We start from the raw sequence: 24,785 nt of genomic DNA on the forward strand, positions 1-24,785 counted from the left end.
AGAATAGAAGAGTAGAATAGAACAGTAGAATAGAACATAGTAGAATAGAACAGAGTAGAATAGAACAGAGTAGAATAGAACACAGTAGAATAGAACAGAGTAGAATAGAACAGTAGAATAGAACAGTAGAATAGAACAGAGTAGAATAGAACAGAGTAGAATAGAACAGAGTAGAATAGAACAGTAGAATAGAACAGTAGAATAGAACAGAGTAGAATAGAACAGAGTAGAATAGAACAGTAGAATAGAACAGTAGAATAGAACAGAGTAGAATAGAACAGAGTAGAATAGAACAGTAGAATAGAACAGAGTAGAATAGAACAGTAGAATATAACAGAGTAGAATAGAACAGTAGAATAGAACAGTAGAATAGAACAGTAGAATAGAACAGAGTAGAATAGAACAGTAGAATAGAACAGAGTAGAATAGAACAGTAGAATAGAACACAGTAGAATAGAACAGTAGAATAGAACAGTAGAATAGAACAGTAGAATATAACAGAGTAGAATAGAACAGAGTAGAATAGACCAGGGTAGAATAGAACAGTAGAATAGAACAGTAGAATAGAACAGAGTAGAATAGAACAGGGTAGAATAGAACAGAGTAGAATAGAACAGTAGAATAGAACAGTAGAATAGAACAGTAGAATAGAACAGAGTAGAATAGAACAGTAGAATAGAACAGAGTAGAATAGAACAGTAGAATAGAACACAGTAGAATAGAACAGAGTAGAATAGAACAGTAGAATAGAACACAGTAGAATAGAACACAGTATAATAGAACAGAGTAGAATAGAACAGTAGAATAGAACAGTAGAATAGAACAGAGTAGAATAGAACAGAGTAGAATAGAACAGAGTAGAATAGAACAGTAGAATAGAACACAGTAGAATAGAACAGTAGAATAGAACACAGTAGAATAGAACAGTAGAATAGAACAGAGTAGAATAGAACAGTAGAATAGAACACAGTAGAATAGAACAGAGTAGAATAGAACAGAGTAGAATAGAACAGTAGAATAGAACACAGTAGAATAGAACACAGTATAATAGAACAGAGTAGAATAGAACAGTAGAATAGAACAGTAGAATAGAACAGAGTAGAATAGAACAGAGTAGAATAGAACAGAGTAGAATAGAACAGTAGAATAGAACACAGTAGAATAGAACAGTAGAATAGAACACAGTAGAATAGAACAGTAGAATAGAACAGTAGAATAGAACAGAGTAGAATAGAACAGAGTAGAATAGAACAGAACAGAGTAGAATAGAACAGTAGAATAGAACAGAGTAGAATAGAACAGTAGAATAGAACAGAGTAGAATAGAACAGTAGAATAGAACAGTAGAATAGAACAGTAGAATAGAACCGAGTAGAATAGAACAGAGTAGAATAGAACAGTAGAATAGAACAGTAGAATAGAACAGAGTAGAATAGAACAGTAGAATAGAACAGTAGAATAGAACAGTAGAATAGAACAGTAGAATAGAACAGAGTAGAATAGAACAGAGTAGAATAGAACAGAGTAGAATAGAACAGTAGAATAGAACAGTAGAATAGAACAGTAGAATAGAACAGAGTAGAATAGAACAGTAGAATAGAACAGTAAAATAGAACAGAGTAGAATAGAACAGTAGAATAGAACAGTAGAATAGAACAGAGTAGAATAGAACAGAGTAGAATAGAACAGTAGAATAGAACAGAGTAGAATAGAACAGTAGAATAGAACAGAGTAGAATATAACAGAGTAGAGTTTATTGGGGGGGACAGAGAGTAGGAAGGCAATGAATGATCAAGAGCAACAACCTACAGACTACGATCAAGATAACCATTTACATAGTCCTACTGCAGGCATGTAACTCAAAGCATTAGTAGCAATGGGCAAACCAGATTTAACTCAAAAGACATGCAAGTGTCTCATGTTTTAACTCTATTTTCTCTCTCTCTCTCTCTCTTTTCTCCATAATCAACAGCTACTCCGTCATGACCAGCACCTTCTCCTCCAGGTCTGACTTGGTGATGAGGATCTCCTCAGCGTAGGTGATCTCCTTGTCTCTCTTCAGGCTGCGGCCCTCCTTGTCTATGATCTTCCAGATGAGCAGACAGCCGTCCTCAGACACCGTCAGCAGGTACTGGTCGTCAAACGTGATCACCATCTGAGTAGGGACAGGGTAATAATAATTATAATAATACATTTTATTTGGTGGACGCCTGTCAGGGTACTCAAGGAGATCTTATATTAACAGTAGGCCTACATAAAGCCAAGTGCAGTATAGAAAATCAATTACATCAATCAAAGTAAAATGTAAATCAAAGGACCAGACGAAACAGGACAGATAAAAAGAGGATGGAGGGGTTGGGAATAGCATACAAACCCGGTTTAGGGTAAGGGTTTAGGTCTAGGGGGTAGGGGGTAGGGTTGGGAATAGGATACGGACCCAGTTTAGGGTAAGGGTGTGGGTTGGGGGAACACATAGGGATACATAGGGATACTGAGAATGCACAGAAGGGGGGGTAGAACAGAGTCAATCATACAACACAGACTATAGGTTACAGGCATCCTTGAAGAGGTGTGTTTTTATTAGGTTTTTGAATGAGATGACTGTGTCTGAATGTTGTATGTGTGTGGGGGGTGTATTCCAGAGCCTGGGGGCAGAGCAGCTGAAGGCCCGGGCACCCATGGTGGAGAGACGGAATGGGGGGGGAGACAAGGAAACCAGCAGAGGAGGAGTGAAGGGAGTGGGAATAGACTGGGAAAAGGTCAGAGAGATAGATGTTGATTAGGCACCAAATGGAAGGAAAACGGACTGAAACAGGAAATGACTACCTGGAAAAGAAATGCTTATTTTTCGCTTTCCCATTGCGAAACGTTTTAAAACTAATGGACACGGTCCTAGGTTGTGTTCAGTAGGGCACATCATAGCAAAAATGTTTTGCAAGGAAAAATGGAAATTGGTGTTCTTATCGGAAGAGTTCAGGTGGTACCTCCCTGTTTCACTCCATTATGAAACATTTTCTCATTAGTGAACAAGACCAACGTGATCATCATTATTTAGATTGGTTCATTCAGTAGACTTTACTGTACAATGTACCGGTAACTGCCATAATAAATAAAGGAAACACCAACATAAAGTGTCTTAGTAGGGCGTTGGGCCACCACGAGCCAGAATAGTTTCAATGCACCTTGGCATGGATTCTACAAGTGTCTGGAACTCTATTGGAGGGATGCGACATCATTCTCCCACGGGAAATTCCATAATTTGGTGTTTTGTTGATGGTGGTGGAAAACGCTATCTCAGGCACCGTTCCAGAATCTCCCATAAGTGTTCAGTTGGGTTGAGATCTGGTGACTGAGCCACACACACACACACACAGACACAGACACAGACACAGACACAGACACAGACACAGACACACACACACACACACACACACACACACACACACACACAGACACACACACACCCTTTAAACCCTCTATGCTCCTTTGAGACTCCTCTTTGGAAGTCACTGAGATCTCTTCTTCTAGCCATGGTATTCCAAATAATGGGCAAACTGGAAATGTTTATACATGACCCTAAGCATGATGGGATGTTAATTGCTTAAATAACTCAGGAACCACACCTGTGTGGAAGCACCTGCTTTCAATATACTTTGTATCCCTCATTTACTCAAGTGTTTCCTTTATTTTGGCAGCTACATGTACATGATGGGGGAAATCCACTGGGGAAATGAGAGCAGAAATGAGAGCGTGATAAATGTCCATACAGTTGCGTTGATTTGATTTGCTTTCACTTCAAATGAAGTCTGGCCCGAGATATCATAGATCAAGCATCAACTGATCTGCAAGATTTGGACTTTCCCAGATCTGTTTGTGCTGTATCGTCAAATCCTATGGTAGTCGTCGTTTACATGGCAATGACCAAAGGAGTCAGCACAAACAGATCTTGCAGGTACGCCACAATTGAATGTTCTGGGATTGGGCAAAACATCACACACCCACCCTGGTGACAGCCCCTGAGTGGGCCTGGTACTCGATCCAGTCTTTCTGTGTGGATAGAGGGTACTTGATGGCCCTGACGGTCCCAATGGAGGTCCCTGCGAAGAGCATCCGTCCCGAGCGGGACATAGCGATGGTGGTGTAGGCCACGTCGTCCGCTGCCACCTCCCTAAGGATCTGAGAACAGTTTGCCACATTGGTACAAAGCACAAGCCCGGCCCCAGATAAGGTTGTGCTGTCTCATCAACTCCTATGACCATAGTTGGCAAGACAGCACAAACAGATCTGGGATCAGGCTAGTACAAAGCACCACGTCACTCCCACTAGGGGCTTCCTCTCCTTATAGTGGCAAGGCAGAGGGAGAAGAGGACGCAAGGTGAAACTGGGCCGACATTCTGCACATTTTCTCATCCATGAAACCATAGAAATGGATCTCTGTGGATGAAACATTCAATCTAAATGCAGTTTTCTATTCCCAAAACTACAATTTGTTACGAACAGAGTTCCTAAACTAAGTTTTGTAGACTTGACTCAAGTTCTTGCACAAAGTGTTTTAACTGATCTTATCTAGGGAACCACCCTGAGCTGAGGGTATAACCTCAATCCCACCTGACATTCTTGGATCTCCTTCAGGGTACAGTCTGTCCCCACGGCGAAGATAGTCTTGGCATCAGGCGAGATGGTGACGCCAGTGTAGCTGCAGGACTTCAGAACGCTCTCCGACTCGCGCTTGCTGTTCAGCGTGTTCCACTCGTACACGGCCCCGTCCATCCCGCACGACACCAGGCGACTGTCGTCCGTGCTCCACACGATGGCCCGCACCTGACAGACAAACCGGTAACTTAGTTTGATATCATTTATACACAATAACAAGTCAGACAACACAGAGGTGTAGTAGCGACAGTCAGCTGGGTTTCAGACATAGTCTCTGGGGGAAGTTATGTTTGGTGACTATAGGACCACAGCTTTTCCTGCTCAGGTAACAACACACCTTTCCATTGTGGCCCTTCAGATTTAAGAGGTTGTCAAATGTAGTGGAGGAGTAGATGTGGATGACGTTTCCGTTGACAGCAGCAAACATGTGTCCCCCATGGCTGAAAGCACACTGTGAAGAGAGAAAGAGATACAAGCAACAAGACAAGCTTTATAATTCCATTGACAGCAATACAATATTCATTCATTTAATTTGTCTGACAGTATCTATAGTGAAGTTTATTTTGACACTGAGTCCTTGTAACACACACACACACACACCCCACCACACACCCCTCCACACACCCCTCCACACACCCCTCCATACACCCCTCCACACACCCCTCCACACCCCACCACACACTCCTCCACACACCCCACCACACACCCCTCCACACACCCCACCACACACCCCCTCCACACCCCACCACACACTCCTCCACACACCCCACCACACACCCCTCCACACACCCCTCCACACACCCCTCCACACACCCCACCACACCCCCTCCACACACCCTCCACACACCCCTCCACACACCGCTCCTCACCCCACCACACACCCCACCACACACCCCTCCACACACCCCTCCACACACCGCTCCCCCACCCCACCACACACTTCACCACACACCCCTCCACACACCCCCTCCACACACCGCTCCCCACCCCACCACACACCCCACCACACACCCCTCCACACACCCCTCCACACACCGCTCCCCACCCCACCACACACCCCACCACACACCCCTCCATACACCCCACCACACACCCCTCCACACACCCCCTCCACACACCCCACCACACACCCCCTCCACACACCGCTCCACACACCCCCACCACACACCCCACCACACACCCCACCACACACCCTCCATACACCCCACCACACACCCCCCTCCACACACCCCTCCACACACCCCACCACACACCCCCTCCACACACCCCACCACACACCCCTCCACACACCCCTCCACACACCCCTCCACACACCGCTCCACACACCCCCACCACACACCCCACCACACACCCCTCCACACACCCCTCCACACACCCCACCACACACCCCTCCACACACCCCTCCACACACCCCACCACACACCCCTCCACACACCCCACCACACACCCCTCCATACACCCCTCCACACACCCCACCACACACCCCTCCACACACCCCACCACACACCCCTCCACACACCCCTCCACACACCCCTCCACACACCCCTCCACACACCCCACCACACACCCCTCCATACACCCCACCACACACCCCTCCACACACCCCACCACACACCCCTCCACACACCCCTCCACACACCCCTCCACACACCGCTCCCCACCCCACCACACACCCCACCACACACCCCTCCACACACCCCTCCACACACCCATCCACACACCGCTCCACACACCGCTCCACACACCCCTCCACACACCCCTCCACACACCGCTCCCCACCCCCCCACACACCCCTCCCCACCCCTCCACACACCCCACCACACACCCCACCACACACCCCTCCACACACCGCTCCACACACCCCTCCACACACCCCTCCACACACCGCTCCCCACCCCACCACACACCCCACCACACACCCCTCCACACACCCCACCACACCCCACCACACACCCCACCACAAACCCCACCACACACCCCTCCACACACCCCACCACACCCCACCACACACCCCACCACACACCCCACCACACACCGCTCCCCACCCCTCCACACACCGCTCCCCACCCCACCACACACCCCACCACACACCCCACCACACACCGCTCCCCACCCCTCCACACACCCCACCACACACCGCTCCCCACCCTCCACACACCCCACCACACACCCCTCCACACACTCCTTCCCCCACCTCTCTGCAGCCCCTGACAGTGAACTCCTTGAAGGTCCTAACATCGTCGATGAGCAGGTTCATGAGGCGCAGCTTGTCGGAGAAGCCCACCAGGATGAAGAGACCAGAGGGGTGCAGGGCTACGCTGAAGGCCTCCTCCTGGAACTCCTTATGTAGCTCCAGCACACTGACACAGGCAAGAGGAAAATATTCTTATATATAATACAGCATTAGCATAAAGCTGTTGTTGATGGGCTATGCTCCAGGAGGAGTAAGTAAGTACTTTTTGTGCAAATCAATTTCGTGCAAATCAATTTTGTGTAAATCAATTTTGTGCAAATCCATTTTGTGCAAATCATGCTTTGGAGCCAATAGGAGATTTTCACTAAAGTTTGAATTGAGCGTAGGTTTCTCAAGTCGGGTGACCACATTTAAAATACTCAAATGTGGGACAACAAGAGTGTAGCCTACATGAATATACATTTGTTTAAAAAAATCTGTATATTAGTGGTGTTTTAATTTGTTGATAAAATGCGGGACATGACTGTTTGGTTGCGGGACGCGGGACAATGGGCCAAAATGCGGGACTGTCCCGCAAAATCCGGGACATGAGGTCACCCTGTTCTCAGGTTTCGTCCCACAGTATGAATAGAATGGAATGAAAAGCGCTGAAATATATAACCTAGAGACAACAGACGTACACTAATGGAGAACACAGTTGGGGTTGATTCCATTTCAATTCAGTCAGTTCAGGAAGTGAACTGAAAATTCCCATTTACATTTTTCCCATTGAAAAGCAAAGAGATAATTTCTTACTTGGTCTCAAAGTTCCAGATGCGTACGGAGTGGTCCAGGGAGCATGTTGCGATGAGGGGCTTGCGGATGCAGATGGACAGGCCTGTGATGATGTTGGAGTGAAACGAGTGGGACAGGAACTCAAAGTGGGCTTGCTCCCCCTGGTGGACAACACAGAGAAATGGAGGTTAGTGCAAGAGGCACACAAGCCTTTCAACGTCCCAATTCTATACTCTTCTGCCCAAAGTGTGCACTTGTTAACTTACTTTCAAGCACCAATCCAATTATTTGAAATGCACTGGGAGGAGTGCACAAGTGCACACTACGGGTGCAAGGATTGTCTAATGGGAAACCAATATGGTAAATATACTTCACCTAGTTGTCATGAGCCTCTCACTCCACCGGGTTACCACCTTAATTTTCTTCCACTCTGCTCACCACTCTCTCTACTCAGCCTAACTAGCTCCACCTGTCCCTGCTCTGCTCTGCTCTAATTACTCTGCCAGCTGCGCTGCATTACCCACTACCTCTCCCAGTATTTAAGGCCCTGTCTTTCAGCTCTCCGGTGTCAGATCGTCTGCAAAGCTCACTCCCGGAACCTGTTTGCTCGCGCTTCTGGCTCACCCTGGTTTTGTGACCCCCGGACCTGCCTGATTTTTTGGATACTCGTCTGCCCCAGGAGATCCAGACCTGCTTCTGCCATTACGACTCCTGACTACTCTTCAATCCCGGTAACTCTGACCAGCCTTCTGCCTTGCTACTACGTATTTTGGATTTCCCTTGAACTGTACTGCTGCCTTGTTTCATTCCGCCCTGTTGTGTCTGTGTCTCCCCCCCCCAGGACTTCTGGACCACCCACCACCGGCTTCATAGGACGCATCGCTGCCACTGGGGGGCACAGACCCAGCACATTGGACGGGGATCCCTGTTACCCCTGGAGCCTTCATTCACTCCCTACTTCCCTTTTCCCTTAAGTTTAATAAACTTTCTGGTGTGACGCACTTGTGGTCCTCTGGTCGTCTGTCTGAACCGTGACAGTACGATCTGACCATTATGGACTCAGCGCACACTTTCCCCGACATGGAAACCGATGAGCATGAGCAGCAGTTCCAGCAGCAGCAACAACAACTCGCCATGATCATTCAACTCCTCACCAACCTGACCCCAGCCAGTCTGCCCACCAGCCCTGCCCCCGAGTTACCTGCCCCGGTCTTTGCAGCCGCTGCTCCGGAACCCAAGATTGGAAACCCCGAGCGGTTCAACGGCGATTCAACCCAGGTCCGGCCATTCCTGACTAGCTGCCGACTTCAGTTCTCCTTGCAGCCAAGGACCTTCGCCACGGAGGGGGCTAAAGTTGGGTATGCCATCACTCACCTGACGGGCCGAGCTCGACTCTGGGGAACAGCAGAGTTCGAACGTCAAACCCCCGCATGTGCAACCTTCGACCTGTTTGCTGAGGAGATGCTGAAGGTGTTTGACCTGGATTCACCAACCGCAGAGGCGTCTCGTGAACTGTTCAGTATTCGACAAGGCAGACGTACAGTCGCAGACCATTCCATCGACTTCCGAACCCTGGCTAGACGAAGTTCTTGGAACACACCATCGTTGGTGGACGCGTTTCTTCCATAGTTTGGCTGACTATATCAAGGACGCAGTTGGTCTCCCATGAACTGCCTTCCACTCTTGATGAAGCCATCGCACTGACTGTCAGGATCGACAGAAGGATACAGACCCGTCGTCGTGAGAGGGGGCGCCAAGGTCCACCTACTACCGGCATTCGGAGAGATCCGACTGGGCTCCTGTCATCTACTGCCACTCACCCAGGTCAGCTTGATCAGTCTGAGCCTATGGAGATTGGGCGAGCCTCTCTCACTCCTGCAGAGCGCCAGCGACGCTTCACCTCAAACCTCTGCCTCTATTGTGGAGGTGATGGACATCGTGTGGTAACCTGCCCTTTAAAGGGCCGAAGCTCACCGGGCATAGGGGGAGTCCGGTTGAGTTCAATGACCATCCAGTCCTCCGACCGCAAACCCCTGCTGCAAGTTCACCTCCGCCTCTCTGACTCAACTCACACCCTGGCCGCTCTGGTGGATTCTGGCGCCGAAGCCAACATAATGGACATCAAGCTGGCACGCCAACTGGGACTGGAGAACCTCCGTTTGACACCTCCTATTCCTGCCCGGGCACTGGACGGACACTTACTCGGATCGGTCACTCATGTCACGGCCCCGGTCTCGATGGGTCTGTCCGGAAACCATCAAGAAACTATCCAGTTTCACCTGCTCCCCTCTCCAGGCCAACCCCTCATCCTGGGTTACCCATGGCTCCGCCCGGCACAACCCTCAGCTCGACTGGGTGACCGGGGTGATCAGGGAGTGGGGAGAGGACTGCCACCGAACCTGCCTGCTTGCTGCCGCACTACCCCTCGGCCAGTACCTACTAACTCCGCTCCTGACCTCTCCAATGTCCCAGAATGCTACCATGGTCTCAGAGAGGTGTTTAACAAAGCTAGAGCCACATCTCTGCCCCCTCACCGACCGTACGACTGTGCCATCGACCTCCTCCCTGGAACAGCCCCTCCAAAGGGTCGTCTTTATTCGTTGTCTGCTCCTGAAAGAAAGTCCATGGAGGACTACATCAATGGCTCTCTGTCCGCAGGATTAATCCGTTCATCTTCATCTCCTGCTGGTGCTGGCTTCTTCTTTGTGGGGGAAGAAGGACGGATCTCTTCGCCCCTGCATCGACTACAGGGGACTCAACGACATCACAGTGAAAAACCGTTACCCTCTGCCTCTGCTCACCTCTGCTTTTGAGTTGCTCCAGGGAGCCACTGTTTTTACCAAGTTGGATCTCAGAAACGCTTACCACCTAGTGCGGATCCGGGAGGGAGATGAATGGAAAACCGCATTCAATACACCAACAGGCCACTACGAGTATCTGGTTATGCCTTTTGGCCTCACCAATGCTCCTGCTGTGTTCCAGGCTCTAGTGAATGATGTACTGCGGGACATGTTAAACAAGTTTGTCTTCGTTTACCTGGATGACATCTTAATCTACTCCAGAAACCTGTCTGAACACACCCGCCATGTCCAGCAAGTCCTTCATCGTCTTCTGGAGAATTCCCTCTACGCCAAGGCAGAGAAATGTGAGTTTCACGTCAAGACAGTGGCCTTCCTGGGGTACATAGTGGCAGAGGGAAGTATCCAAATGGATCCTGCCAAAGTATCAGCAGTCACTTCATGGCCAGTTCCGGAGAACAGAAAGAAGCTGCAACAGTTTCTGGGGTTTGCTAACTTCTATAGAAAGTTTATCCGGAACTACAGTACCGTTGCTGCCCCTCTCACTGCTCTAACCAGCACCAAGCAACCCCTTCACCTGGACCCCAGCAGCCGACAAAGCCTTCAGTACCCTCAAGGTGAGGTTCACCTCCGCTCCCATCCTCCAGATGCCTGATGTGGACCGGCAATTCATTGTGGAGGTGGACGCCTCGGATGTGGGAGTTGGTGCTGTGATTTCTCAGTGGGCTGCGGAGGATAGGAAGCTCCATCCCTGTGCCTTTTTCTCACGTCGGTTGTCCCCCTCTGAGTGCAATTACGACATAGGGAACCGTGAGCTGCTGGCTGTGAAGCTTGCCTTGGAGGAGTGGCGTCACTGGCTGGAGGGGTCCACCATTCCATTTCTCGTTTGGACCGATCACAAGAACTTGGAGTACATCCGCACGGCCAAACGGTTGAACTCCAGGCAGTCCCGCTGGGCCCTGTTCTTCACCAGGTTTAATTTCACTCTGTCATACCGGCCTGGATCACGCAACACCAAGCCAGACGCCCTCTCCCGTCAATTCCAGAAGGATGACACCCCTCCAAGGACCCTGTGTCGATTCTGCCAAGTCCCTGCATCGTTGCAGCTCTGACCTGGGCTGTTGAGGAACAGGTGCTGGAGGCTCTCCGTAACCAGCCAGGTCCCAGCACTTGCCCAGCTGACCGCCTTTTTGTCCCCCGAAGACCTGAGGTCCCAGGTCGTTCAGTGGGGACATGACTCCCGCCTAGCTTGTCACCCTGGCTCCACCCGCACTTACAACCTGCTCGCCCAGAGGTTCTGGTGGCCCTCTCTGAGGAAGGATGTACGGGGAATTCGTCCAAGCCTGCCCCATCTGCAACCAACACAAGTCGTCCTGCCAGCCCCCAGCCGGATTGCTGCAGCCCCTGCCTGTGCCCAGACGTCCCTGGTCTCACATCGCCCTTGACTTTGTCACGGGGCTGCCCCCCTTCAAGTGGCATGACCGTCATTCTCACCATAGTTGACCGTTTCAGCAAGATGGCACACTTCATTTCCCCTCCCCAAGCTCCCAACCGCCAAGGAGACCGCCCAGGTGGTCCTGGAACACGTCTTCCGGATCCACGGACTGCCAAAGGATGTAGTTTCTGACCGTGGTCCACAATTCTCCTCCGCTTTTTGGAAGGAGTTCTGTCACCTGCTGGGAGCCACAGTCAGTCTGACTTCCGGATTCCATCCCCAATCCAATGGGCAGTCAGAGCGGGCTAATCAGGAGCTCGAGAAGGCACTGCGATGCATGACTTCACGCAACCCCCACTCCTGGTCGCAGCAATTGACATGGGTGGAGTACGCACACAATTCTCTGACCTGCTCTGCCATCGGTATGTCCCCTTTCCAATGTGTTTATGGATACCAGCCTCCTCTATTTGCCAGCCAGGAAGAGGAGGTTACTTGCCCATCTGCACTTGCTTTTGCCCGTCGATGTCGCCGCACCTGGTCACAAGCCCGAGCCACACTCCTCAGATCCGTTGCCAGCTACACTACCGGGGCCAACCGTCGGAGAATTCCTGCTCCCACCTACCATGTTGGTCAAAGGGTGTGGTTGTCATCGAAGAACCTGCCACTCAGGGTGGAGTCGCAGAAGCTGGCACCTCGGTTCATTGGCCCATTCCCTATCATAAGAGTGATTAGCCCAACTGCTGTCCGGCTCCAACTGCCTAATTCCCTGAGGGTGCACCCCACTTTCCATGTGTCTAAGATTAAGCCCATCCATGAGAGTCCGCTGGTCCCTGCTGCGCCTTGTCCTCCTCCTCCACGGCTCGTCGATGGTGGTCTGGTTTACACCGTCCGCCGCCTGCTTCGGTCCAGACGGAGGGGTAGGGGTCTCCAGTACCTCATTGACTGGGAGGGCTATGGACCTGAGGAAAGGACCTGGGTGCCAGCTAGTCGGATTGTGGATAGGACCTCATCACCGCTTTCCACCAACGGCATCCTGATCAACCTGCAATCCGTAGGGGCCGCCCCAGAGGGGTCCCTAACCGTCCTGCCCGCTCGGCTTCCTGTCCTGTGCCTGATCCTGTCTCGGGACCTGTCCCATCTCCCGACCACGGCCCTCCGGCTTCCTCCGAGGATGAGGACGTTCACTCAGACCGTTCGGAGGAGTTCTAGCCCCTCCTCCGGCTCCCCTCCTCCCGCCCGGCGTGGTGTTGCTCTTGGGACTTCTGGGGCCGTCCCTTGGGGGGGGGGTTCTGTCATGAGCCTCTCACTCCACCGGGTTACCACCTTAATTTTCTTCCACTCTGCTCACCACTCTCTCTACTCAGCCTAACTAGCTCCACCTGTCCCTGCTCTGCTCTGCTCTAATTACTCTGCCAGCTGCGCTGCATTACCCACTACCTCTCCCAGTATTTAAGGCCCTGTCTTTCAGCTCTCCGGTGTCAGATCGTCTGCAAAGCTCACTCCCGGAACCTGTTTGCTCGCGCTTCTGGCTCACCCTGGTTTTGTGACCCCGGACCTGCCTGATTTTTGGATACTCGTCTGCCCCAGGAGATCCAGACCTGCTTCTGCCATTACGACTCCTGACTACTCTTCAATCCCGGTAACTCTGACCAGCCTTCTGCCTTGCTACTACGTATTTTGGATTTCCCTTGAACTGTACTGCTGCCTTGTTTCATTCCGCCCTGTTGTGTCTGTGTCTCCCCCCCCCAGGACTTCTGGACCACCCACCACCGGCTTCATAGGACGCATCGCTGCCACTGGGGGGGGCACAGACCCAGCACATTGGACGGGATCCCTGTTACCCCTGGAGCCTTCATTCACTCCCTACTTCCCTTTTCCCTTAAGTTTAATAAACTTTCTGGTGTGACGCACTTGTGGTCCTCTGGTCGTCTGTCTGAACCGTGACACTAGTCATATTCACGCTCAATCTCGGGCTCTCAACTATATTGCTCTGACCAATCCAAGGATTGGAAGGAAGGAAGGATAGAATAACAAAATAAAGAAAAGTAGAATTTGGACCGAACCTAACCTGGACCTAATCCTGCTGACTGCAAGCCCAGTATGCTCTAGCATGCAATGCCATAACAGCTGTTCACCTTGCACACAGCCATAAAGACTATATAATATACCAGGGGTTCTCAAAGTGGGGTCTGAAATATGACCTGATATGGCCAGATCTCAAAATATTTAAACAAAACAAAAACGGTCTGTTTGAGATTCAGGTTGGAGGCTGGTGGGAGGAGCTATAGGAGGACGGGCTCATTACAATGGCTGGAATAAATGGAGTTTCCATATGTTTGATACTGTTGCATTGATTTCATTCCAGCCATTACAATGAGCCCGTCCTCCTATAGCTCCTCCCACCAGCCTCCTCTGCCTCAAACTTGTATCTCAAACAGACCGTTTAAAAAATGCTTGCTACTTCCTCATAGAGAATTATGTCATACTGCCTTGGCTGAGCTGGCCAATCAGCGGTCTACTCGTATGAATATTTTTTATGACCGGTATACGCCCACAACATTCTGTTGTTGGGGTACGCCCACACCATTCCAACACAGAAAAGTAGCTTTTTAACATACTTAATTACCTTCTTTTTTTTTTAAGAAAACTATTTCACTCATATTGTAATTAATTATAGGTCATATTTCATAGAAATCTGTAAACACTGGGCAGTTACTTTAATACTTCTTGTATTATAATTTTTTTACATAAATGCGCTGTAATTTAAGATAGAAAACTGCAAAATGTTATCTCTTCCCCATGACAAAATGTGTAGAATTACATGAAATTAGCTTGAAAACAGCAAAATGTTTTCTCTGATGCCAAGAGGAGGTCCTTTAAAATGTTCATTCCCAGAGACTTGGTTCGTCCAGCGATGCACTGCCCGAAGTCATAGTAAAATTCCTTGTATGCTATTTTTATCTCACTCGAGTTGTGTTCTGATTATGAGGGGGTTCCTGATTAATTTTCTAACACAAAAGGGGTCTCTGGCCCCCCTGTACTATACATATAGGCCAAGATCACTGCTCACCTTGTTCATCTCAGCAGAGGACAGGGTGATGCTGTAGAGCTGACCACGGTCCGTACTGGTGACCAGGGTCTCCTCTGACGGGCTGATACACAACGTGACCATCTCCTGCTGCTCCGCATGGCTCGGCTCGTTGCTGCACAGGTCCGCAGGGATCTGACACACACACACACACACATCAAATATGCCCCCCCCCCTCCACACACACACACACACACTCATTTCAGAGACCATTTAGAAGTCAAGTTATCGTGTGATCCACACATTGCCATTACCCTGATCTCCCTAGTCTTTCTGTAGTTGTCCTTCTCCTCTGTCTTCTCAAACAGACACACGGTCCCTGGGCCGGCGGAGCAGGCAAAGCCCTTAGAGTAAGACGTGATGGCTGTGACTCTGGGCAGATGGGCTGGGGCTGCTCCCTCTGACTTGGCCTCCTCTGGCTTTCTCCTCTCTAGTTGTCTGGGCCGTGAAAGGACAGTCATTTGTTATCCATTTGAGCATTCCATCTGTTTATGATTAGGCTCAGACAGTCCAATTGTCAATGGGGTATAAGTGTGGTAGGATTCCCCTTGCAGGAAGCATTTCTAGAGACAGGTAGCCTAGCGGTTAAGAGCGTTGCGCCAGTAACCAAAAGGTCGCTGGTTCAAATCCCTGAGCTGACTAGGTGAAAAAAATCTGTCGATGTGCTCGAGCAAGGCACTTAACCCCAATTGCTCCTGTAAGTCGCTCTGGATAAGAGCATCTGCTAAATGACAAAAAAAAACATTCTGCTAAATAGCTGCTTGTAAGCAGCCAGTGCTTAAAAAAACTAACTACATTGTCATTGCATAACACTTCGACAAACCAGAATCGTCCAATGATTTTAATAGAACGGGCTTGGAAGCAATTTGACTGGGTGCAATCGCAATGGCTTCTTGTTATTGTGATGCAATAATTTCCATGGTATTTTGGAATGTTCTATCAACTGATGCTGGATTGCCATGGTAATGTAGAATGTTCATTAAAATGATGCTAACTGATGTGGCTTACGTATTTTTTAAAATAGATGCGGTAAAGAGGTCAATGGAACGCAGACCGTTGGGGGATAGAAGAAGGACGCTGGATAGGCGCACATTCAACAAATCTGATCTAATAAAGTAGATATTTGTCAAATTCGTCATGATTAATGTATTACAACAGACCCACAATGTGGTTACTAAAGTCTGATTTGTATATATTTGGCAGTTTTCGCAGCACAACATTTAGAAGTAGCCACTTTTCAAGTTCAGAAGAAGTGACTGCTAAATGCTAACTTCCGTTCGTATAAGCTGGTTAGCATAGCTAGCATACAGAAATTAGTGGTGGTAGTCAAAGTTGTTTTTTAACTGTAATGCAGTTGATTGGTAACGATGACATGAACATGTATTGGGGTTCACATCCATACAAGCATTATAAAACAATGTTTACCTCAACATAGTGTGAAATACACATATAAACAATAGCCTAAAGGTAGGGTAATTTTGCTGGGGGGCAACGAGGAGATTCGGGATCTTTCCCCCACGGCATCTTTCCCCCACGCGTTTCCATGGCATTTCCATTGTTTTGGTCGAGTTCCATTGACCTCTACACCGCATCTAATGTATGTCAGATGACTCAACAAATCACAGCACAGATTAAATGGTACACTTCCTGCTTTCACTTCCTGGCATGGGTCTAGGAGAGAATCTCAATTGCATACTCCTCACGTCCTCTCTCCTCTCTCCATGCCTCCTTCTCAAAACTCATTGGAGGAAAAGTTCAGAGGGGAGGGACCTCTGGCTTTCTCATCCAATTTGTTTTGAGAAGGAGGCGAGGAGAGAGGAGAGAGGACGCGAGGAGTATGCAATTGAGATTCTCCCTAGGTTCTTCAACCTAGGCATGGGTACACCCAAAATGGCTGCCAGTCCACCCATTATGCCATCATTGACTTGAATGGAGACGCCCTTTCTATTAATTATATTTCTAAAAGTCCACCACACGAATTAACTTGCCAATAATAATAGTTATAGTGTTTAATAACATGTATTAAACACTATATGTTACAATTATAAAAGAGCCCTAACAGTTTAATGATCCCTGGCTGGTTAATGAATGTGCTCGGGTTACTATAAAGGACTTTGTGACAAATACTGCTGTAACTATTTTTTTGTAAAAATGTTAGATTGATTGATCATCCTGTCTGACCTGTCTGCCTCCTGCGTGGCAGGCTTGGTGGTGACGCTCATCTCCCAGCGCAAGTCACCTGACTCGAACACCAGCAGCCTGCCCGTCTCTGTCCCCGCTATGACACGCTCCTCGGACATCCAGGTGTGCGACAGGAAGTTCTGGGACTCCAGCTTAAGGAAGTTGGACTGCTTCAGGGTGCCCTCGGCATAGCGGAAGAGCTTGAAGACCCCATTGCCACTCACACAGATCTGGGTGTTGTCCTGCGGGTTAAAGCTGACCTGGGGGTGATGATGGGAGAGATGAAGATGATGAAGATGGGTCTTTGTGATAGAAGGTATGTAGTTATGATCTTGTTTATTGTGTGTTTGTGTGTGTGTGTGGTTGAGTATGTTATGCTCTGTGCTTGACTTGGACTGAAATAGGTTCTGGTACTCATTTTGGGTGCCGGTACTGTTTATATTTAGGTGCAGGAGCTCCACAATACTTTTGAGCTAATATTCTATAAGAGGAACAGGAGCTCAAGCAGTAGAAGATCTGAGGTGCCGGTACTCAGCTCGGGTGAGCTCCTGCCCAAGTCAAGCACTGGTTATGCTTAATTTTCGGTCTATCGATTATAGGTGTGTGTGTCTGTGTGTGTACGTGTGTACGTGTGCGCCCATAAGATATGTACATCCACAATTGTAGCTCAAAATGTCACACTTTTGTTTTCATTTCACCATTATTTGACCAGGATAAAATACCATCATGAAGTAAAGGCCCACTTCTCCCCTCTCTTCTCTCCTCTGGCCTGCCTATATCTGTCTCACACACCTGGTTGATGGGGTTGGTGGACCCCGTCGTCTTCACTGAGGCCATGACCTTCTGCTTCTCCCACATCCAGTAGAACAGGGTCCAGTCGGGGGCTCCTGCCTGCCCTATCAGGTACTTGGAGTCGGGGGAGAAGGCCATGGAGACAAACTCCAGCACCGGGACCTCTCCCCCACTGAGCACCTTCCTCTTCCGGCTCTGCTCGTGCTGCAGGTCGTACACGGTGATGGTGCCCTTCTCACCACGCTCTGACACGGCCAAGTAGCGGCGGTTGGCGCTGATGGCCAGGGCTTGCATACCCTGGCTTTTCTCTGTGCCTATGAGGGAAAATGGAGGGGTAGTGCACTACATAGGGAATAGGATGCCATTTGGGACGAACACCTAATGTTGTATATGAGGTTTTGGTCTTTGTAATTTTCATTTCATGTAGCATACCTTTATTTAACCAGGCAAGTTGATTGAGAACACGTCATCATTTTCCAATAAACGTAGCTAGCTAACTAAACGCATTTGATACAGTATGTACACCGCAAGAGAAGATAAGTATAGCTACAATTATTACTGTTATCATTTGGGAGCAACTACCTGGAATGAACCTCTGCCATCTCTGGTCAATGTTGTAGCGTACACAGTTGTTTCCGCATGGGAAGATGACAGTCTGCTCATCGAAGTAGCAAAGATTATTTATCACTCCTGTCCGCAATCCGAAGATGTAGTGACACTGGGCTACAATCGAAGCCATTGTTCAATCCGGTGGCACGTTATTAGAACCAATTTTTCGACTGTCTGTAAGTCAAAGCACACACACACACTTAGCTAGCCAGTCTGTCATGCAAACATGCAGCCAGGCTAAATTAGCTAGCTAACGTTAGCAGTTAGCGTTAGCTGAGAAAGTTATGTTTGCAATGCAAGCTAACTGGCTAGAAAGACACCCACTCTCGTGCATTGACACTAACCTGGTCCGTAGTTGAAACTTTGCAAAGTTAAGGTTAACTAGCAAGTTATGCACGTTTGGAACGTTTAGATAAGTGAATCCGTCTTTCTAAAAAAAGTTTTCGTGCATCATGTTTTGCAAAACGGATGTGTTCTTCTGGTGTGTGTGGTTACCAAGGATACATGAAGCCGGAGCGATACCATAGCAACCATGGAGAATGCTGCGCAAATCTGGACCACTGGAAGGCGCCAAATACTGCACATTCTCTAGATGCGAGTGGCTTTGGCATTTCAATGATATCTAACTACTACTTATGCAATTTATGCGGCCTGATCATTTTAATATCAACTTCAGAATCATTTTTGATTGCACATTACTGTAACTACACTGTATAACAATTTATGCTCAAAATTAATTACATTTGAGTACATAAAATAATAAATAAATTGGTCATTTAGCAGACGCTCTTATCCAGAGCGACTTACAGGAGCAATTAGGGTTAAGTGCCTTGCTCAAGGGCACAGACAGATTTTTCACCTAGTCGGCTCGGGGATTAGAACCAGCGACCTTTCGGTTACTGGTACAACGCTCTTAACCAGTAAACCACATACTGTATCAAATGCGTTTAACCACTAAACTATCCATTTTTAATCCATGGATCTGTGTTTCAAAAACTCCCAACACTCATCTGTGACACAAGACAGTATTAATATTCATGTACACATAATTGATGTCGGTTGTAATTGGCTTATCCACCAACTGGCTGTTTGAAGTATGAAAGAAATATAGCGGTTCGATGTATTTTTTTGATACTTCCTCATATTCAATATTCCCGGTGTGAAGGTGGGTGTAATGTAATGCTTCTCTGAATTAGGATCAATATTTAAGAAATATTGAGAGCAATAAGGTCAGGCTAAAATGATAATGTAACCTTAAAACTATAAGCTATTCCTTATGTACAAATGTGATATTAGCAATGACAATGCGCTCCTGTTTTTGCCGTTTAACAGTGAATCCATATAGATTTTCTCCTGGTCCAAGAGTCACTGTAATACAAATAAATTGGATGTGTTGAGTTTGACTGGTCTGACCATCTGACAGTCAACGGAGTCACAAGAAGCACCCAGAGAGGCTTTACAAAGAGATATTCTTCTTATTTGTACTTGACACTAAAAACGGTATCAAATCACACAGGCCTTTACATAAAAGCAGCTGTTTACGAACAGGAAACAGCATTGATTTTCTGTTATATATATATTTATTTCATGAACACTGCAACATGGCTGTGAACATAATACAGCTGAACTGACTAATTAACTGAATGAGGAAGAAAACATTGTTCCTGATAAAGATAAGCCAAAACAAATGACTCGTAATTCAAGGCCAATACATTTTTTTTTACCAAACAAATATGGGATTATATTTGACTATCACAACTGCTATAAATATAAGACTGTTAAAAAGTATTTATTAAATCATTTTTTTAAAATTGCTTCTGTATCTAAAAAGTAACACATTTCAATTTTTTCCTTACAGAAATGATAGCAGATTATTGTTGTGTTGTTGTTATTTTATCCAATGGTTGTTATTGTGTGTTAAATGAGAATTGAAACCCCTGTGCATAATGAACTACACTACGGGGTGTAACATGGTAAATGTCAACCGTGACTTAGCTAAGTCTTTGGTGCCGTATAATTACACAACAGAAAGGGTAAAGATGATTTTTCTCAAGTGGATATATGGTAAGGCTGTCAGGGTGCCAACCACATGGCCTTCGCCCTCACACAGTGTTCTGGGAAGAGGAGTCGTTTTCCATTGAGCTGCCCTCTGCCCCTTGGCTGCTTTGGGGATGTCCACCTGTAGTAGGCCAAAGGAAAGACAGGGCAACATCGTGAGCATGCCAATTCGAGTTGTGTACCTCAGTTAACACCAAGTGTGGTCAGAGAATGTAGAAGTAGATGGTATGCACTGAGATTATGTTTGACTGTGTATGTATGGCAATAATATCCGCAAGAAACAGATAAATATAATACAATTTGGACAGGCGTTGAAAAACGTTGTCCTAGCTCTTCCTGTACTACAGATATGTTCCTCTGTTCTGCTATTATCAGTTGTTAATTATTTTTGTTGTTGTTGTTTTGTTACATCCTCTGTAGCATTGGGGCCCCAGTGGCAGAGCAAGTGACAGTCTCTTGACATTATGCATTCCACAAACACACATACCTGTACCATGTTCTCTGTCCTTAGGTAGAGAAGGCTGTGGTGGTGGATGCGACCTCCGAACCAGCTCCTCCGGGTAGCTTCCAGGACGAATGTCACTGCCAGGGAGGTGAGGGGCAAAGGGCGCTCTGCCACCCTGGGTGCAAAACATACACATTCACATACAAGCAAACTTCCTTTTTGTCAGTGTTAATTTTCACCAAAATAACTATGCACTGTCATGTCATAGTATGTATAACAAATATTTAATCTGTCATGTCATAGGCATACTGTAATGGCCTCAACTGTAAAGCTCATTTTGACAGCACATTTACTTAATTATATATTTTTAATTCTAATGATTTTTGGACTTACGTTGATAGGACCTGGCTCAGGTGGGTAGTGCATCGGGCCAGGTGGTGGAAAGTGAGGAAAACCCATTGGACCATGTCCGACCTTGAAAGACCCTGGTGGTGGCAGCGGCATGTTCACCAGAATGGCCGGACAAGCCGCATAGCCATTGGGGTAACGCGAGTAGAACTTGAAGGGGAACTGCATGGCCACCATTTCTCCAGAGTACATGTCTCTCTGGCCGCCAACCTCCGCTATAACATAGTCGCTGGGGAAATGTGGGCCGCCTGTGGTGAGGAGAGAAGTAAAGAAATAATGTACGTGCGAGTTGTACATACAGAATTGTGTGTAGGCTACATACTCATTTATAGAACACCGCAGAAACGTATCCCAACAAGACAATAAAAAGGCGCCAAATTAGAGCTGTTAAATTCGCTAGCTACCTAACGTTAACCATGTCAGCTAGCTACCGAGTTGAGAACGTTTATCAACAATATTAAAATGTATATCATTGTTTTATTATTATGTTTTTCAAGAATATAGCTGGCGCTACAAAAACACATGCATGTTGAGTGAAGTTACTCAACAAAATAATGATCCACTTACTTCGACTCATCACTGAAGGCGCATCCTGAATCCCACTCCAAGGTGCCCCATAACGACCATCTTCCACACGATGATCACCACCTCCAGGGGTGTTCCATGGGCCGAGGCCATCCTTGGCAGACTTGTCGTCGGCCACTGCTGCCATGGGGACCTCCATCTCCGCATAGGTCCTGCCGTCTGCCTCTTTAAACCGTTGTGGTGGCATCTTGATGACTGTCTCTGTACGGGTTCCAGGGCCAGGAGACATCACCCCAGATGTGTCGGGCAGATGAGCGCTTTCCTCCCGGCCGCTCAAAGTGCCATCAACCGCTGTATCACCCGGCCTTGACCACGCCAAATTAAGTGCTGATTCTTCTTTGTTAGTTTTCTTGATCCGTCTTTGGAATGCCATTATTTTCGTTCTCTCTGCAACCAGAGAACATTTCCAACAGTTGCATTTAAGAAATTGACACTGCCCAGAATGTCCCTTGAGTTGAACAATGAATCCATGATTTCTGCATCTGGCACACTTCGGGTTTCTCTGACTTTTTTGCGGTTTGGAAACATTTGACATGATGAATTCTACTTAGCTAGCTAGCTATCCGCGATCAAGAAGCCTGCAGGTCAAGCAAAAGTGATCCGAAAATTGCTTAATTTTCCCACTGATTTTGTTGCTAGCTAGGCTTGTCACGATCATGAGCTTTCAGTCAAGAGACTTTTCACTCAGTAACCACACAATTTAAAACGGCGCGTGCCACGTGACGTGAAACCTTGTATCTATTTGGGCGTGGGAAAAGTTGACAAACATTGTTCCCATGAGTGTGGCAAATTGAGTGCCAAAAATACAAAATGTAATTTAGTAAGTTTCAGAATGGGCTCATGCATGCTGATTTTGCACGCAATGTCTTATCAATGTGGAATTAAATGTAAAACACTATATTTAACATTATACTGTAAATATTTGTATGATTTATGAATAATTTATAAATGTAAGGTTAATTAATTGTAGTTGAAATACCAGCAGAAATGGCTACTTTTCTTCAATTAAACCTAAACTATATCTAAACACAGAAATCTGAACACACAGAGTATACCATTCTTAAACGAATGATATGAAATTTACACCACCCCATCCCATTTGTCATTTGTCAACCATAAAATAAACTACTAATCGCCTGATAATGAGGCCTCTTCAACATAAAACCTCATAATCTTATAGTGTATGTCTGCTAGGGTCTGGTTGTATGTGTTGCCTAGGTGATGGGGGAGAGGAGGTTGTGATTTATGATGGTGTCACTCAGCTGCCATTAGGCTGTCTATGCTCGGCTGCACAACGCACCACTGTGTGTCATGCTGCATCAGTCAGTTCAGATGTACACCAGCCTCCTGGCTCTGAGGTTCTGCGGGGAGACAGCGTGAGACAATCCCAAAACCACTGAATAGTATCCGAGTGTGAGTGATTGAAAGTACAGAACAGTGCTTGTAAGGCAGCAGCGACTGTGGCGGACATGCAAACACTATACTGTATACATGACATGAATAGCCAACACCGGCCGGGGCTCAGTCTATATGTGGACCTAGGAGTATGATGGTAAGATTATACTGCAGGGCATCCAAACTCAAAACAACAGTTGTGCTAAGGGGAATAATGAGGTTCAGGATACAGTACATGCGTCCTGTTCCAATACTCTTCAATCCATCCTTCCTTCCATCCTTGATGTAATCACTGATCTGACATCACTAGATTGGTGTAAGCAAGCTTTCCATTACATACAGTATCGTTCACTAATTATGTAATGTCAGAACAGTGATAACTTAAAGGAAGGAAGGAAGGAAGGATGGATGGATGCGTCTTAGAGTATTCAAACAGGGCCCGTGGTGTCTTCTGGAAATGAGATCATTGACTGGATATAAGGTGACAGACGCAGATCAACTAATTGGCAACTATTTGGCAACTCAGCCGAGACAGCCCCACCACCATCAACTCTCACAGCATTGGTATAGGCTGTGGGAAGAGACTGGCATTGGTATAGGCTGTGGGAAGAGACAGGCATTGGTATAGGCTGTGGGAAGAGACAGGCATTGGTATAGGCTGTGGGAAGAGACAGGCATTGGTATAGGCTGTGGGAAGAGACAGGCATTGGTATAGGCTGTGGGAAGAGACAGGCATTGGTATAGGCTGTGGGAAGAGACAGGCATTGGTATAGGCTGTGGGAAGAGACAGGCATTGGTATAGGCTGTGGGAAGAGACTGGCATTGGTATAGGCTGTGGGAAGAGACAGGCATTGGTATAGGCTGTGGGAAGAGACAGGCATTGGTATAGGCTGTGGGAAGAGACAGGCATTGGTATAGGCTGTGGGAAGAGACAGGCATTGGTATAGGCTGTGGGAAGAGACTGGCATTGGTATAGGCTGTGGGAAGAGACTGGCATTGGTATAGGCTGTGGGAAGAGACTGGCATTGGTATAGGCTGTGGGAAGAGACTGGCATTGGTATAGGCTGTGGGAAGAGACAGGCATTGAAAGAGACTAGCGTTGTTATAGCTCCTGCCTCCTCAGTCATGAAGCTCCCATAGTGTCTGTCTGGAACTAGACAGAGGTGTCATTTAAAGTCTGAAAGTTTTTTTTGCAGGTAAGATGCTGTGCTCATAGGTAGTGGGTTTTGCATTTGTATTAACGTTACACATTTACATTTTACATTTGAGTCATTTAGCCGACGCTCTTATCCAGAGCAACTTGCCGTTAGTGCATTCATATTTAGATAGCTAAGGTGGGACAACCACATATCACAGGCATAGTAAGTACAC

The 24,785-nt window shown here is 47.4% G+C and overlaps 2 protein-coding genes across 2 annotated transcripts in view; both read right to left on the reverse strand.

Annotated features, from left to right (window-relative positions):
- The window catches only part of LOC121580663 (cilia- and flagella-associated protein 57-like), a 31,205-nt gene extending 12,212 nt beyond the window's left edge, over window positions 1-18,993 (reverse strand). The window contains exons 1-12 of the mRNA XM_041895640.2: window positions 18,868-18,993; window positions 18,497-18,697; window positions 17,915-18,228; window positions 17,123-17,382; window positions 15,196-15,379; window positions 14,924-15,076; window positions 7,642-7,781; window positions 6,847-7,012; window positions 4,990-5,103; window positions 4,608-4,820; window positions 4,002-4,175; window positions 1,993-2,154 (exon numbers count right to left, since the gene is read on the reverse strand). Of these exons, the coding sequence (XP_041751574.2) occupies window positions 1,993-2,154; window positions 4,002-4,175; window positions 4,608-4,820; window positions 4,990-5,103; window positions 6,847-7,012; window positions 7,642-7,781; window positions 14,924-15,076; window positions 15,196-15,379; window positions 17,123-17,382; window positions 17,915-18,228; window positions 18,497-18,653 (2,037 nt within the window). The 5' untranslated portion in view covers window positions 18,654-18,697; window positions 18,868-18,993. The remainder of the gene's footprint in view (window positions 1-1,992; window positions 2,155-4,001; window positions 4,176-4,607; window positions 4,821-4,989; window positions 5,104-6,846; window positions 7,013-7,641; window positions 7,782-14,923; window positions 15,077-15,195; window positions 15,380-17,122; window positions 17,383-17,914; window positions 18,229-18,496; window positions 18,698-18,867) is intronic.
- A 1,057-nt stretch (window positions 18,994-20,050) lies between these two features.
- Window positions 20,051-22,697, reverse strand: LOC121581429 (doublesex- and mab-3-related transcription factor 1B). Its single transcript, XM_041896928.2, has 4 exons — window positions 22,002-22,697; window positions 21,420-21,682; window positions 21,069-21,201; window positions 20,051-20,702 (listed from the first exon to the last, which is right to left on the reverse strand). The coding sequence occupies exons 1-4, from the start codon at window positions 22,552-22,554 to the stop codon at window positions 20,626-20,628; spliced, it is 1,026 nt and encodes a 341-aa protein (XP_041752862.1). The 5' UTR covers window positions 22,555-22,697; the 3' UTR covers window positions 20,051-20,625.
- Between the last annotated feature and the right edge of the window lie 2,088 nt (window positions 22,698-24,785).

This window comes from Coregonus clupeaformis, chromosome 14, assembly GCF_020615455.1.
Source record: "Coregonus clupeaformis isolate EN_2021a chromosome 14, ASM2061545v1, whole genome shotgun sequence".
Lineage (NCBI taxonomy): Eukaryota > Metazoa > Chordata > Actinopteri > Salmoniformes > Salmonidae > Coregonus > Coregonus clupeaformis.